Source organism: Bos taurus, chromosome 12 (genome assembly GCF_002263795.3).
Source record: "Bos taurus isolate L1 Dominette 01449 registration number 42190680 breed Hereford chromosome 12, ARS-UCD2.0, whole genome shotgun sequence".
In the NCBI taxonomy this organism is placed as follows: Eukaryota; Metazoa; Chordata; class Mammalia; order Artiodactyla; family Bovidae; genus Bos; species Bos taurus.
The window spans coordinates 28,894,242-28,909,834 of NC_037339.1; the positions used below are offsets into that span (position 1 = coordinate 28,894,242).

General features: G+C 37.6%; 1 protein-coding gene across 8 annotated transcripts in view; it reads right to left on the reverse strand.

Moving 5' to 3' along the window:
- Positions 1-15,593, reverse strand: part of FRY (FRY microtubule binding protein) — a 328,350-nt gene that overhangs the window by 146,521 nt on the left and 166,236 nt on the right. For all 8 annotated transcript variants that reach the window (NM_001205616.1, XM_024999814.2, XM_024999812.2 and 5 more), the window contains 5 exons: positions 10,498-10,637; positions 6,779-6,869; positions 6,472-6,551; positions 6,274-6,354; positions 1,310-1,478 (listed from right to left, as the gene is read on the reverse strand). In NM_001205616.1, the coding sequence (NP_001192545.1) occupies positions 1,310-1,478; positions 6,274-6,354; positions 6,472-6,551; positions 6,779-6,869; positions 10,498-10,637 (561 nt within the window). The remainder of the gene's footprint in view (positions 1-1,309; positions 1,479-6,273; positions 6,355-6,471; positions 6,552-6,778; positions 6,870-10,497; positions 10,638-15,593) is intronic.

Below are 15,593 nucleotides of genomic sequence, written 5' to 3' on the forward strand. Positions count from 1 at the left end.
TCTTTTTTTAAACAGCTTTATTGAATACAGTTCACATACCATGCAATTCACTTTTATAAAGTGTACAACTAGATAGCTTTTAGTATATTCACAATTGTACATCTTTCATCACAATCAAATGTAGAATCTTTTCATTATCACAGAAAGAAACTTGGCACCCGTGAGCCAGAAGCCCGGCCCTCCCTAAGCACAGCCGCCTCCTCCAGCCCAACACAACTAACCTATTTCCCATCTCTGTGGGTTTGCCTCTCCTGGACATTGGCTATTAGGAATAATGCTTCTGTGAACACTTACATTCAAGATTTTGTGTGGGCATACATTTTCATTTTTCTTGGGTATAATATACCTAGAATTGGAATTACTGGATTGATGATTCTAGATTTAAATATTTGAGGAATTGCTAGACTGTTTTCAAAAGCTGCTTGTCTATTTTACACTTCCACCAGCAGTGTATGAGGGTTACCATTTCTCTACAACCTCACCAACAGGTAACTTGCTGTCATCTGTCTTCCTGCTTATAGTCATCCTAGCATGTATGAAGTGGAACAACCTCCATTCATAACCCTGGTATTGAAACTCTTTATTAAGGTTCCCACTAAATCTAATTCACAGCACCATTAGAAAAAAAATCCTTCAGATACTAAAGTTTTATAAAATCTAATACAGCTGTGTACTCTGGGAAATCCTTATTAGCAATAATTCTTTAGTACAAAATGGTGAACACTGTGTCACAGACACCTAAACCTAAATGGTTTAGTTGATTTTTACAGTAAGTATAAGGATTTCATTACTTAAAGTTCTGATGCCTAGAAATGTTAACATTGCCAACTCAATGCTATCGATCTTAAAAAGTAAAAAATAAAGCCATATTTTATTAACAGAATAATATGCAACCAATGAGTGAAAAAAAGAAAAAAAATCTACAAATAAAATTCCACTGTACACCTACTCCAAAGATGATATGAGTTTAAAAATGAAATTATATGCCTGAAATTCTATCACTAGGTTATGAAACCCACTCGCCGAGAATGCAGGAAACACAAGAGACATGGGTTCAATCCCTGGTTGGGGAATATCCCCTGGAGGAGGAAATGGCAACGCACTCCAGTATTCTTGCCCAAAAAATCCTATGGATAGAGGATCCTGGTGGGCTGCAGTCCAAAGGGTCACAGGGAGTTGGACACTACTAAGCAAATGGGCACATGAATTATTGAGAAAAAAATAGTAGGACTTTAGTGAGTGGGTTCTCACCTTTCAGGTCAGTCACTCTGAGGCGGGAAGATGCACACGTTCCCGCCCAAGACAGTACCTGCATAAACTGGAGAGAGGCCTCAAAGTCCTCCACTGGATACATCTTAATTCGGAAGAACTTCATCCCCATTATCAAGCTGATGATGCTTTGAACGATATATGGGCTCTGCTCTTTGTGCCGTAATTCTTTGAGCTCTGCCATAAATTTCTTCTTTACAGCAGGGAATCTAAGAAAAGGACAGGAGTGATTTGTGAAATGATGGGTAGGAATGTGGGGGAAATGTGAGCCTCCGACATCCAGGAGTGACAGCACAACTGATGGGGACACGTTCCCATCAGCTGAAGGACAGTGACGGGCATTCTGTAAAAGTCTTGATATTGGGGCTGTGGTAAGCATCCAATCTTGTTTCTTCCCTTATTCTACCAGATGCTCAACGTCTCCTTCAAGCTAGGGAGAAGATGCAAGGTTATTTAGAGCCCTTCCAAATGCTCTAGCTCTTAAATTGAAATGATGAAAAGCTCCATTTCCTCTGGCTTAGCAATTGCCTGGGTACTTACAGACCCCAAGGGCCTGAAGTATCCAATTGTGAACAGATGAGCAATAAAATATTATAGGAGGCCAGGTATTTCTGACAACAGCAGCAAATAATGCCAAGTCATATTTCTACATCCATTTACAAAGTTTTCTGTTGTTGTTTCTTTTACAGTTTTAGGTTAATGATTATTGAGAAAAATATTTTTAGGTTGAAGGAAAAATCTAGTAATGGGAAAATTCAAATCATTTCTAAAAGATGACTAAGCTGTCTAATACATGTATGGGATTTTACAACTAAAAAGAGACGATCCCCAAGGAACTTAGGGTATTTATACAGTTTGAAAGTAAAATAATATTAATAACATTAATCACAACAACAACATTATCATAAAAAGTTTAAGAAAAGAATAGATCCTAAGAGGGTGGAGAAGTAGCAGATTGTCAAAGTGCCGAAGGGTAAAGGAACATAAACAAACAAGTTATCCAAGCTATATCTGAGATGGCTGGTTTGACTATCAGTTTAAAAAAAGGAAAAACAAGGGAAGTTTTCTAAGATTCACTGCATTCTGTTTCCTGAGTTTCCACATAGGATCACTTAGGAACAAGACATGATCAGAAAGGGTGATTATGTTTATAAAAGTTGAAGGCCAATTAACAGAACCCCAGAAGTTTGGAACAACAACTCTCAACACCTCAGAGTAGAAATTTCAGGACATATAAAGTAAATATATGGACACAGTTTCACCAACAGGCAGTGCAGGGGGTGTGTGTTTGGCAAGTTGGGTGGAAGGGGCTTCATGAGAACTGGCCATTTTCTTGTTCCTGGTTTGAGTGCGGGAACTGTTACATTTGGTAACAGTTGTTTAAAATCATATTTTCTAAACAATTTATGAGTTTTTCTTTATGTCTGCTGTGTAGAGTAAAAAAATTTTAAGAAGGCAATGGAGTAGCGTAAGTAGTGAATGCGTTTCCATTTTATGAAGAAACAGGTCAGAAGATCAATGTGACAAAGATGAGACTCAAACACAGACCTTCTGATGTGAAATCCAGAAATGTCCACTATTCTGCTGCTGCCTTTGACAGTTGTGAGCTGAGAAGTGTAGTCCCCACCCTATTTAGAACAGTGTGCAGTTTAGTTGGCAAGATAAAACAATGTAGCACTGACCATGAGCCATGTGAATAATAATAATTTCAAAAATAACAATAACCATTACTATTATTTGAGGTATGTTAGCGAGTGCCTGGGACTCTTCCTGGATCTCTCTGGTCCTTCAGGAAGGTGAAATGCCCCAACCCAGATCATTCTTCACACAGATCATATTTCACACTGCCCTTTATGAGAATAATACACCTAAAGGGGCTGGGGGCAGGCACTGGAGAATGAAGGGGCTCTTTTCAGCTGGATAATCAAAGAATACATTAGAGGGGATTTATGTTGGGGTAAAGGGTGAGCAGAGTTTTAACCAGGGACAGATGAAGGACAGGAAGCAGAAACATCATGGCAAAGAGACAGGAGTGACATTTCCAATCAAGATTATAAAATTTCACAGTTTCAAACTAGACTTTTTAAGAATTCCATTCTATTCTTTTTAACTCAAGCTATTTCCAAACACTAAAAAAAAAAAAAAAATCTATGGTTTTAATTTTGAAATGAGAGACTTTAAAAGGAAAAGGTAACTTTATAGGTTAAAGCTATATGGTTTTAAAGATCACATGATACTTAGAAAGCATGCTTTCCTTTTCTAATCCATGACTAAAACAAGGAGAGGTAGGGAAAGGCAGGTTATTTGTATATGTTATTATTTCAACATTCTCACAAGTTAGTGGCTAAATGTCTATTTTTCATTTAAAAATAAATATGGCTATGTTTTACTTTAAAAAGTTCTAAATGACATAAACATGTTATTTTAAAATAAAAATAATCTAGAAACCTACTCATACTTAAAAGTTATTTTCCCTTAAAATAATTTTAGGGAAAAATAAATTTCTTTTCAATAACCATGCTTTTAGTGTTCAATATTCTTTAGTAAATACAGTAACTAAAAACTTTTCAGTCTCCTGCTTTAAAATGTATAGAATGCACAATATTTATATTATTATTAAAGTGAGACTACAAAATATATACATTAAAATTATATCATATAAAAAGAGAAAAATTTTGAAATTATGAATCTTAAAAACAAACATCACTATTTAAATGAATATACCAGACTTTAACCCCCAAAACTTACCTTAAAAAAATCTAATTTTAACTTTAACTTTGAAAGTGCTAAGACCCTGGGTGAATATCACTTAATAGCAAAAAAATTTCTGTGATAGGAATTAAGCACATTATCACTAGTAAGAGTAAAAATAGTGTTTCTGCTTAAAGACCAAACTAAGCATTAGTAACTAAAGTCAGAATGAAGAAAATATTTTGTATATATTACCACTGGGATCTAGATATAAAATCTAAAATTAGAATTGTTACATTACTCAAGTTTATTTTTTTAAGAAAGATAACCATCCTGTATCAGATAAGCATACATCCTTTTTTTTCCCCCCACCGAGAACAAAGGAAGCAGTAATTTTCTAAGGCGACAATAAAGAAATGGTTCTGGTATACTAATGAGAAGAATGTAATACGATAATTTGTAGTATGACACCCAAAAGGTTAACTCTATACTGACCATTTGAGAATTTATCACTGTGATTACTATATATTACTGCAATTACTTCAAGAACCTATTGGTGAAAGCATTTTCTTGTGACTAGAAAGTGCTGGACAATTAGCCAAATTGAGGCATTTGTTATAGCCTACTATTGCAGAACTGAGACAAATATTGACATCATGAAAATTGAAAAAGTCACTATTGGCAAGAAACAGTGCCTCAGTGGATCATAAATCTGACCTAATGTGGAAATTCCTACAACCTTAAAGTGTTGTTTTAATTATGACATCTCTCAATTCATTCTCCATTGAAAATCGATGTAGCTAAGGAAAGTCCTTCTATAGGAACTGATATTGTTAGGTACAGTTCACAAAAACTAAGAAAAACACAAGAAGTCATTTTTGGCATACTAAACTTTCCAAATGATTGTATAAGTTATGCCGGGATAATTACAAAGGAATATGATGAGATTTTCAGGATTTGACAAACCAGCCAAAATACATATTAACAAGTCATTTTTCTGATCTTTTCTAGGTATGAGGTAGAGACATATGAGTTAATTTACCAGATAACTGTAACTTATCCCCTCAAAAAGCCAGTACTTTCATTATCTACTTGTAATAGAAATCTCTCCAAAATGCATTATACATTTTTTTAATGACTCATGAGCCACAATTATTACAATGGGCTATATAATAAAAGTACAATATATATTCTCATGCAAAATGCTCCAGGTAATTCTACTGTTTAGTTCTTATGTATGCTTGGGTCCGTTTCTTTCCTCTCTATTGCTGTCAGGTTTTGAGGCTGAAATTTCTCATTGTGTAGGTGTACCCACATCTCTTTCATCTAATGCGGACGTTTTATGTGTTAGAATAGGTAGTCAAGATGAACAGACAAACAGGGTTAGATTAAAAAAGTCACGTCAAGGAGTTTTTGGGGTCTGTTTCCTGAGTTATTTCTACCGTTTGGCTAGTTAAAGTTGCTGAGTAAGTGCTTTTAAAAAACTTTTGTTTTTTGATAAATTGAGTGTTTCCACGCTGCTAAGTTAGGAAATTCCATCTCTTGAAGATAAAAATCTTTCTGAGGGTTGCATTTCACAAAGATCAGGGCATCACTGTTGTTCCAAGCTGGTCTCTTGGCTTGGATTCACATTAAGTTTCTGGCTCACTTGGCCTAACTTAGGCATCCTAGATCTTGCCCTATTTGCCTCTGGGTTGAATAAGATGAAGATGGGTGAACAGGGTGTGACATCACTTTTGGAAGAAGTATCTTATTGCTAATTGTCTAATACCATTTTGTTCTAGCCTGCTAAATGGTGTTATGGGGCCAGATAAATTTAGCAATGAGAATTTTCCAACTTGTTTCCATGACAGAGTCTGGGACATTTTTAGCTCAGCTGAATTAAGTAAGGTCTATAGTAAAGGGACATTCTAGAACGGAATTTTCCCATTCATGGATGCTATGCTGTAACCACCCACTCATGGAATATAGAACACAAGACTTTTAAAACTGATAAACTTCTTTGAAAAATTGAGCAGGAAGAAAAGTACTTTGGTTAGGCCATTTCCTTCTTGGATGCAGTAGTCTGAAACTCATGGACTCTTGGTAGCATCAGGCCCGACTGCCAAGTGAAAAGGGTAATGGAGAAAACAAATTGGAAGAAGACGTGGTACTTGCCTCAGGGAGCTTCTAGTGAGATTCAGCAACAGGACACACACAGCAAAAATAAACCCTAAGTTTCTTGTAAGCTCACACCCTTCCCCTTTCTGGGAGTAGGGCCGGATGGCACAGACACTCATGTTCTTACGGTGAAGGATTCTGAGGTTCACTTACTTAGCTTGTGCCAGCACACCAATGACTTCTGCATACAGGTCTGCCACAATGTGCATATTGCCAGTGTTAGGACCAAGGTACCTAGACAAGATACAATTAGACAAGTGAGGAATCCCCCAGGTCATCTGAGAAGAGCAAACTCAATTTCTTTTTAAGCACCCGACTTCTTCAAAATTTGAAGGAAAGAAATTACTTTACCCTTCTTTGTACTTAAAGTGCTTGAAAGCCAAGTTAATAACATCATGTATTAAACTGTCTATTACAGGATGAAGTGGAATCTGGAAAAGAGAAAAGACGGTTCTTAGCTTGGAAGGGAATATTAAAGATCAAATCAATAAGAGTACTTCCAGTGGACTATAGACAGCCTTTAGCCATCAAGCAATATAGTTCATGTGACATGGTATTTGAAATTCATGGACAATTTAATAAACTTAGACCTCAAAAATATAAGTTGCTATTAGATAAATAAACCTTATCTAAAGGTAACATTAAACTGATGACCTACCTGTTTCAAAACTTCTATTAATACTAAAGAAAAAATAAAATCAATGGCGAGGTCCCGTCTTTCCATTAAATAATCTCGCTGCTGTTCATCACTGTAAAAGTTTAAAATATTCACATTAAATAGGCACTAAAGACATTCTCCAAGTGATATAATTCATCAAAAATCTAGGATTCATCCCCAGTGGGCTGCAAACCAATTTTGTTATGACAAGACTGCAGTGATAAATACACACTGAAGTTATTCCTATAATAAGTGTGGTGTGATGGGCACACTGTGGGTCAGAGTATCTGACATCATATTTTAAATGTTCAACCAAGTCAACTTGAGTCACTATTTGGGAACCGACAATCTCACCTTGTGGACCTTCCTAAGGTACCTTTCAATTTAGGAATCCTACCGTCTTGAAGATGGAAACAAACATGACCCAGGGCTCCCAGGCTAGAGATAGACACTTAGAGGATCTTGTGAAAAGATCAAAACAATGGAAAGAAATAGTATGATTATCAATGGGAGTAGGACTGTAGCGGGTGAAGAAGGATCAGTGTTAAATGTTGTTCCCCCTGCCTTCCCAGCCCTTTCTCTTGACCTTTTGCCACTTGAGATTAATGAGAGGAAGAAAGAAGATGTCAAGGGGTGGTGGAAGAGAGAAAGATTAAAGAGCAGATGGACGAAGAGGTAGAAGGGGCAAAGGAGAGTCATCTGAACTCATCAAAAGTTAGGGAACAGAATAAGCACCGTCAGGAGGACAGAGTGTGAGTTTTCACCTCCCTCCCTTCATTTCCTGCTTCTCTAATGAACTGATTGAGGGCTAATTTGGAACTGAACAAATGAAGGGACTGCCAAGCTCCTTACCAAAGAACGGTGGCTAAGAGCGTTGGCTCTGGTGTGGAACAGTCCTGGGTGAAAATTATGGCTCTTCCACTTACCAATAATTTTTCTATTTACAAAATGGAAATAATAACAGTCATTATAGTAAGGTTTGCTTGAGTATTAAAACGTGTAAGTATTTAGTAGAGTCTCCCAAACACACAACTGCTCAGTACTTGTATATTAAATAAAACTCATGAGAAAGGATGATGGAATTTGGATTTGTCAGGCAGATATTTTCAAAATACTTTTAAATACGGAACGTTTTTCTCTTCAGTCCAGAGAGAATGAGAAGAAAGCATATAAAAGATTTAAAAAAAAGAACTTTGGAGGAGTTCTGCAGCCTTGAGAGCGTCCAGTTAAGCCACCAGGTGACAGAGCAGGTCAACAAAGAAAGCTGCAGCTTTAACTTGCAAGGGGAAATGTATGAACCGGGTAGGAGCTCATTCTTCAGGATCATGAACAAACAGTCCTGCCAGGAGGGAGAGCGATGGACCAAATCATCTACCTGGAGCCCTTCAAGACCCACCAGAATTAGAAAGTGCTGCTGCCAGATGAAGGGAGGAGAGGAAAACATATGGAGCTACGTTAAACACAGGGCGTCTGCAAGTCTGACCTAGAGATTACATCATGGAGAAGAGAAGCAAGAAGTCTGTAGACCAAAGGGAAGGCAAACTCTCAGAGATGGCCAGCAGACGTGGAGAGGGGAGGGCTACTGGGGTCTTCAAAAGGGGCCAGAGGACCTTGAGAAAGTAGCAAAACAAAAAAAATTGGGGGTAGAAAAAAAATTAAACTCCTGCTTTGATTTTATTTGATCAGTCAATTTATGCTTTCAAATAAAAGGAAGACATATGCATTTCCAATAATGAATTCACATTGTTGCTGGTTTGTGGTCTCTCTGCCAGGAGCCAGAGGCATCTGACAAATTTATTTGGCAGTCAAAATGTTGATATTGTACTAATCTTAGAAATCATACACAATCTTAGAGATCATAACCCAAATACACCTCCATCACATTTGACTGTTTTCAGTTGCTTATGCTTCTTCCTAAAGTTCTCTTTTCTTGTTTCTAATAAGAAAAACCCCATTGTTAGCTACCTCATGTTCTAGAGACCCTCATTCTTTTGGTTTTCTCCAAAACACATATTCTCTCTAAAACACATTCTCTCTCATTTTAAACTTCCAATTGCTAACTAAAACACAACTGAATTGAATTTCACTGTACCAGTTCTGTATTTGATCTTGACAATTACTCTGATCTCCTGGAAATAATCAGTAACACAATCTAAAAACCAATTATTTTCAATTCATACAGAAATCAGTTTATGAAAAATCTAGTTTTAGTAACTCAATTCTGAAAAATAAAACTAAAACTAACTGAATTAAGCTCATTCAAACTGTCCCACTTTCCACCCCTAGAAAGTTTTAGTATCTATTAATAAGCTGCCATGTTATACAGGGAAAATACTTAATTAATAGGTGGATGAACTTATTAATCATACAGACTGAATCATTTTCAGACACAGAATTGAAATTCTACCTTTAAATTTGATACATTAAAAAGTAATTTATGAGAAACTGCTAATTGCTATGGGTTTCTTTTTAGGGTAATAAAAATATTGAATGAGACAATGAGATGGCTATACAACCTTGTGAATAAACTGAAAGCACTGACTCACACACTTTAAAAGGATGTGTTTTATAGCATATAAATTATCTCCGTTAAAAAAATCCTCTTCAACTAGAATAATTATTCAATATACAAGTTATTAATCTCTCCTCCAAACAAAATAAGTAAATAAATCTTGCATAAAACTCAAGCATATTGCAACATGAAATTACAAGTTCAGACGACATGTAATTTGGTAAAATAATAAGTCTTCAATTTCAAGAGAAGTTTACATATTTTTAAGCACTGGAGTGTCAAGAAACATGAGAGGAATAAATCACTCACAAGTAGGAGTTAATATCTGATTTTCTGAGTGATTACTTTCCATCATATTGTCTTTAAAAGCATTAAAAAATGTATAATCCATGTGGAGAAATCTGTGCTTTTAAAATAATCTCTCATTCCTTAAAGTAAGATAAATGTATTAAACCTTCTTATTTGCTACCTTGCTTTATTAGGTTTATTTCAAACACACAAAATTATACATATTTACTTAGAACTCTGGGGGACATACATTCATTGGACAGATCAACCAAGCGTCTTAAGTTTTATGCCTGAACAGCACAAGTAGCAGCAAGTTCTACTTTTCAAATCCACAAGAGAAGGGAACCACAGAACAAACAGGCAAATCTCAGCCGGGAGGGAAGCTAGGGATGGGGTGATCTGACTTCCCACTTTTGCCCATGAAGAGGCTGAGGTTCAGACAGGTGGGGAGTTGCCCAGAGTCTCATGGCTAATTGGTGGCAGTTCTGGGACCATCCCTAATGTCCAATCCACTGACCTTCCCACTGCGTAATCTGGGCGCCCAAGGTTACTAAGTGAATCCGAATATCTAGGGAATGTCCTGCAGGGCCTGCTGCGGGCTTTCTGCCTTTAACTGTGCACCAAAGGAGAGAGAGCCCAGGAGAGAAGCAGGCAAGGGGGTTACCTGGGGTCTTTGACACCCTGCCCCCACCACTGGCAAAATAAAGTCATGGAACCATTTCAACCTGTGGCGGCTCACAGCAACTAACATTCCGAAGGTGCCACCTGCTAGAAAAGGGGCCCCTGCAGCCTAGGCTCAAGTGTAAAGAGGTCAGAAGGTCTAGTGGCATTCCCAACTCCCACTCAGATTGGTTCCTTTCTTTTTTCCTAAAAAGAAAGAAAGAATAATCCTCATAATCCTTATATAAAAGAAATGTACCTTTTGGATTTATTGCTGGTTCTTGGTCTGTACTCATGCGATTCATCCTCAATGCCATTTTGCCTTTTATACCAGTCAAATAATGTACGTAGAATGGAAGGCAGGCAGTATTCAGAAAGGGAGCTCATTGAACTGATGACCTACAGAGAAAAGCAGGTGATTAAAAAAACTTGCGTGGCACTGCCAATTACTGAGAAAGTTTTTATTTCACAAATAACTCCAAACCATAGGCACTACAAAATATTCTTATTCATCACACTCCTCTCCTTAATAATCTTTTTAGTACATGCATTCCCAAGAACCCAAGTTTCTTACTGTTGACAGATGCTCTTCACACAATAGTAATTTTGTGGCTTAAGAAAGTTAATTACTTTGACTCCCTTTCATTCTAGAAATCAGATGTTAATTGCATGGACCGCAAAGAAATTATTTTCACATACCACCTAAGAAGTACAGTGCCTTGTACTTCTTAGATCCTCAAAAATGCTTGTTATACAAATAAATACATTAATTAATATAATTATACTAATGGCTTAGGTGAAATAAACAAGTTTACCCCCCAAATAACCTAAGTTGTAATACAACTTGGAGAAGGAAATGGCAACCCACTCCAATATTCTTGCCTAGACAATCCCAGGGACGGGGGAGCCTGGTAGGCTGCCGTCTATGGGGTCGCACAGAGTTGGACACGACTGAAGCGACTTAGCAGCAGCAGCAGCAGCAGCAATACAATATATGGTTTTCTGCCAGTAATCAATCATATACAATGTGAAGTATGCCTCAAATTAGACTCAATAAGTGAGTAGCAATAACTTACCCTGTGTTAAAGGCAAACATCTCCCCTCTTCTTCAAAAAACAAACATGCTTTTGATAGATGAGTTATTTTACTTTCCTTATTTTGGAAAGATTCCTGATCTTTTACTATCATCCCCAAAGTGAGACTCAATCCATATCTCATATGCAAAAATGATATCAAAATGGATCGTAGATCTGAGTATTACATCTAAAACTATAAAACTTCTGAAGAAAATATAGGAGAAAATCCTTGCCGCTTTAAGGTAGGCAAGGATTTCTTAGGGACCAAACCAAAAGCAGAGTTCATGAGAATTCGACCTACTGAAAATCATCAAAATCAAAAATTTATGCTTTTAGAGGGATATTGTTAAGTGATGAAAGGACTAGCCATAGACTGGGAAAAATTATTTGCAAAACATCTCTCTGATGAAGACCTTATAACTGGAACATGTCAAACTACAATGAGTTAGGTATTAACTACTTAATTAACAAACAGTACAGGCAAATCATAAAGCCTAGTGCTGATGAGACAGTGATAAGACGAACATGTTCATACACTACAGACAGACGAAAAAACTGGCATAACATCTGGAAGGTAATTTGGAAATACTTATCAAGAACCTAATAAAAGCATCCTTAATAAATCTACTCTTAGGCATTTCTCTCAAGAACATAATTAGAGATGAGTAAAAATGTTTATGACAGCCTTACTTAAAACAAAAAAAATGGAAACAAATGTCCAACTATACGTGTAAATACCTTAATCCAAGGTAGAATTTGATGTAGACTCTCTATGAAACCATTAACAATCTTGCTTCAAAAACACTTCATGTTGTAAAATGTTCAGGATATGTTAAGTGAAAAAAGAGTAAAAGAACCTATATAAGTATAGGGCTTCCCTGGTGGCTCAAACAGTAAAGAATCCACCTGCCAATGCAGGAGACCTGGGCTTGATCCCTGGGTGGGAAGATCCCCTGGAAAAGTAAGTGGTGACACACTCCAGTATTCTTGCTGGGAAATTCAATGGACAGAGGAGCCTAGTGGGCTACAGTATATGGGGTCACAGAGTCAGACATGACTGAGCAACTAACACTTGCACTTTTCTTTCATTGTATAAATATGCAGGCATAGAACATAAGACCAGGAGGAAATATACTAACATATTAAGAGTGCATATTAAAATCAGGAGTTCTCAGGAGAGAGATCACTGGAGATAGAGGATGGATGGGAGTTTAAGAGAAATGAAGGTAGGATTTTACCTGGACCTTTTAAAAAAAGGGTAGAAATTTAAAATGATAGTCAAAAAAGAAACTAAGTAAGGAGCCTAAGCAGGAAATCCTATGGTTGGGAAGGTGCAAAATAGTTGTTTGTTGATAATGATTATACAATTAATGAAGGTTTTGAAGGAACTGAAAGAAGAAAATATCTGACTGGTATAGGGATTCTGGCACACCAGAGTGAAGGGAAACAAAGTTGATGATTTTAAGTTGGAACTAAATCAAAAAAGGTACTTGAAAGTGAAAATGAAGTCGCTCAGTCATGTCCAACTCTTTTGTGACCCCATGGACTGCAGCCCACCAGGCTCCTCTGTCCACGGGATTTTCCAGGCAAGAATACTGGAGTGGGTTGCCATTTCCTTCTCCAGGAGACCTTCCCGACCCAGGGATTGAACCCGGGTCTCCCGCATTGTAGGCAGACACTTTACCGTCTGAGCTACCAGGGAAGTCCAAAAAAGGTATTTAATGCCAGTCTAAAAAATTTCCGTTTTCTTCTCTAGAAAATGAGAAGCTCTGAAAAGTTGCTGAGTAGAATACTCAGCTCATAAAAACAGTGTTTGGGGAGGTTTAATCTAGCAGTGGCATGCAGGCTGGACCAAAGGCAGTTAAGAGAACACACACGCACGCGCACGCGCACACGCACACACACACACTCACACACACACTTGAATAGAATAAGGATAATCCTGCAACAGCCCCAGGCACACAGTGCTCAGGGCCTGAGCTGGGGAGGTGGCAGCAGAAATGGAAAACCTTAGTTAACCTAAAATATTTCTGTAGTTAAGCAGGCGAGACTTAACTTCTTTTATAAAGCAGGCAACTGGAGCAATGGAAGATCAATGCTTCATGTCACCAAGACTTTCCACTGTCACCTTTAAAGCAAGCCCTAAGACTGAACAAGGCAATGATGCTGTATTCCTCAGACCCTATTTCTTGACAGCTTATTTCATGCTCTCTCTCTTATATTGTATGTATATAATTCAACATTGTATATTATCTTTAGTTATGGGTTAATAATATTAAAAAAAATAGGCTATTGCTTTCAGCTTGCCTGGTGAACCTAGTCACTCTTACAGGTTTTTGTAATTTTAAAATATCTAGTTTTTTTGTTTTTTTTTTTAAAGAGCTACCCGCTACCCCCACCCTCCAATACTGTAACATTCACAGTCATAACAAATTTTCCTGCTCTTCCTGTGGATAAAACAGCAGAAAATTTTTGGAGGAAAGCCAACTACAGTGTGTCAAGGGTTTCATTTACTTGTTTTCTCTAGTTACCCAAGCATCAGAAGGATATTTTCCTCAAGTCACCATCATCTAAAATATTTTGAATTGGTAAACGAATTGGCTTCCCTAGTGGCTCAGTGGTAAAGAATCTGCCTACAATGCAGGAGACCAGGGTTTGATATCTGGGTTGGGAAGATCCCCTGGAGAAGGAAATGGCAACCCATTCCAGTATTCGTGCCTGGAAAATCCCATGGACAGAGAAGCCTGGTGGGCTACAGTCCATGGGGTCACAAAAGAGCTGGACACGACTTAGCGACTAAACGACAACAAAACGGAGGGGGTTCCTCCCACAGCGGTAAAGGGTTCAGAATTCAGAGTCCCTGACCATGGGTTAATTCCATCTTAATTACTGAATCTGTAATAAAAGCTTAAAGTAGCTACCATTATATTTCAATAATTTAAGAATACTTGTGCAAATCTGGATAAGATGCTAAGGAGACATGATAACTAAATGGAATGTGGCATCCTCAACGGTAACCTGGAACAGAAGACACACATTAGGGAAAAACAGATGAAATACAGAGTTTAGTCCATAATATTGTACTGATGTTGGGTTTCTTAGTTGTGACAAATATACCTTGATAATATAAGAGGTTAATAGCAAAAACTGGGTGTGGGGTATATGACAAGCGTCTGTACTACCTTTGCAACTTTTCTATAAACCCAAAACTACTCTAAAATTAAACACTGATTTAAAAAAACATTGGGTGGGATATGTACAAGCTCCTTTACTTACTTCAGACCCATCAAGGTGCTAGAAACCTGTGTCTGACTCTTAAATCTCTCAGCTACTTCACTTAGGTGTAACACACAATCCTCTGGAGAAGGGAATGGCTAACCACTCCAGTATTCTTGCCTGGAGAATCCCATGAATAGAGGAGCCTGGCGGGCTACAGTCCATGGGGTCACAGAGTCAGACACAACTGAGCGACTAACACTTTCATATTCCCCTTAGAGAATGTCAATACTGTTCTTCAAACCCCGGCTGTAATAATTTTTTCTATGCCTGAAAAAGCCTTCCTAAAGCCATTCTTGGTATTATATCTGTTGAGCATACTTTCCATGGCAAGTACACTGAGATCATCTTAGAAGAGATGAAAGGTCAGCATGGGGTGGCTGTGTGTGTTTTTTCCATCTCTCTGTTACTGCCCTTTTGAGTTCAGGCTGTCAGGAAGGAAGGGTGGAATTCGCAAAGACCTGGCCCTCAAAGCTCAGGAAGGGAGTAAGGTCTAGCTGGCTTCTTGGTTGCTCAGCTCCTTCATTTACTGGAAGCCGAGCCAATGGTGAGATGAATTCTAGCTCTGTGTCGCTGTGAAAGGGGAGGAACATTTACAAAGATGTTCTTGTTGCGTTTAAATGATCATATTCTTCCATCACAGATGAGCTAGGTACTGGGCAGCTTGAGGACCTGAAGCGCACAGAATCACAGAACTATTTCATACTGGTGTTTTCTTTTGGGGGTGGGGGGGATAGAGGGGAATACTAAATGTACTTTGCAAATGTTTTCTTAATGTTTACTTTGGCATTTTATATATAAATAGGCTAAAAGAGACTGTCCATTATGCTGTAGCTATGACATTAATTTTTCATAAGCATTTTATTATACTTGCTGAATGCAAAGAGGGAAACTTCAAACATAAATGTATGAATAATTACTCAGTGGAGTCATTCTGTATTTTACAGTTATAAGGCTGACTACTCATGAGTGGTGCATTTAATAAATAATTTTAAAGTAACTT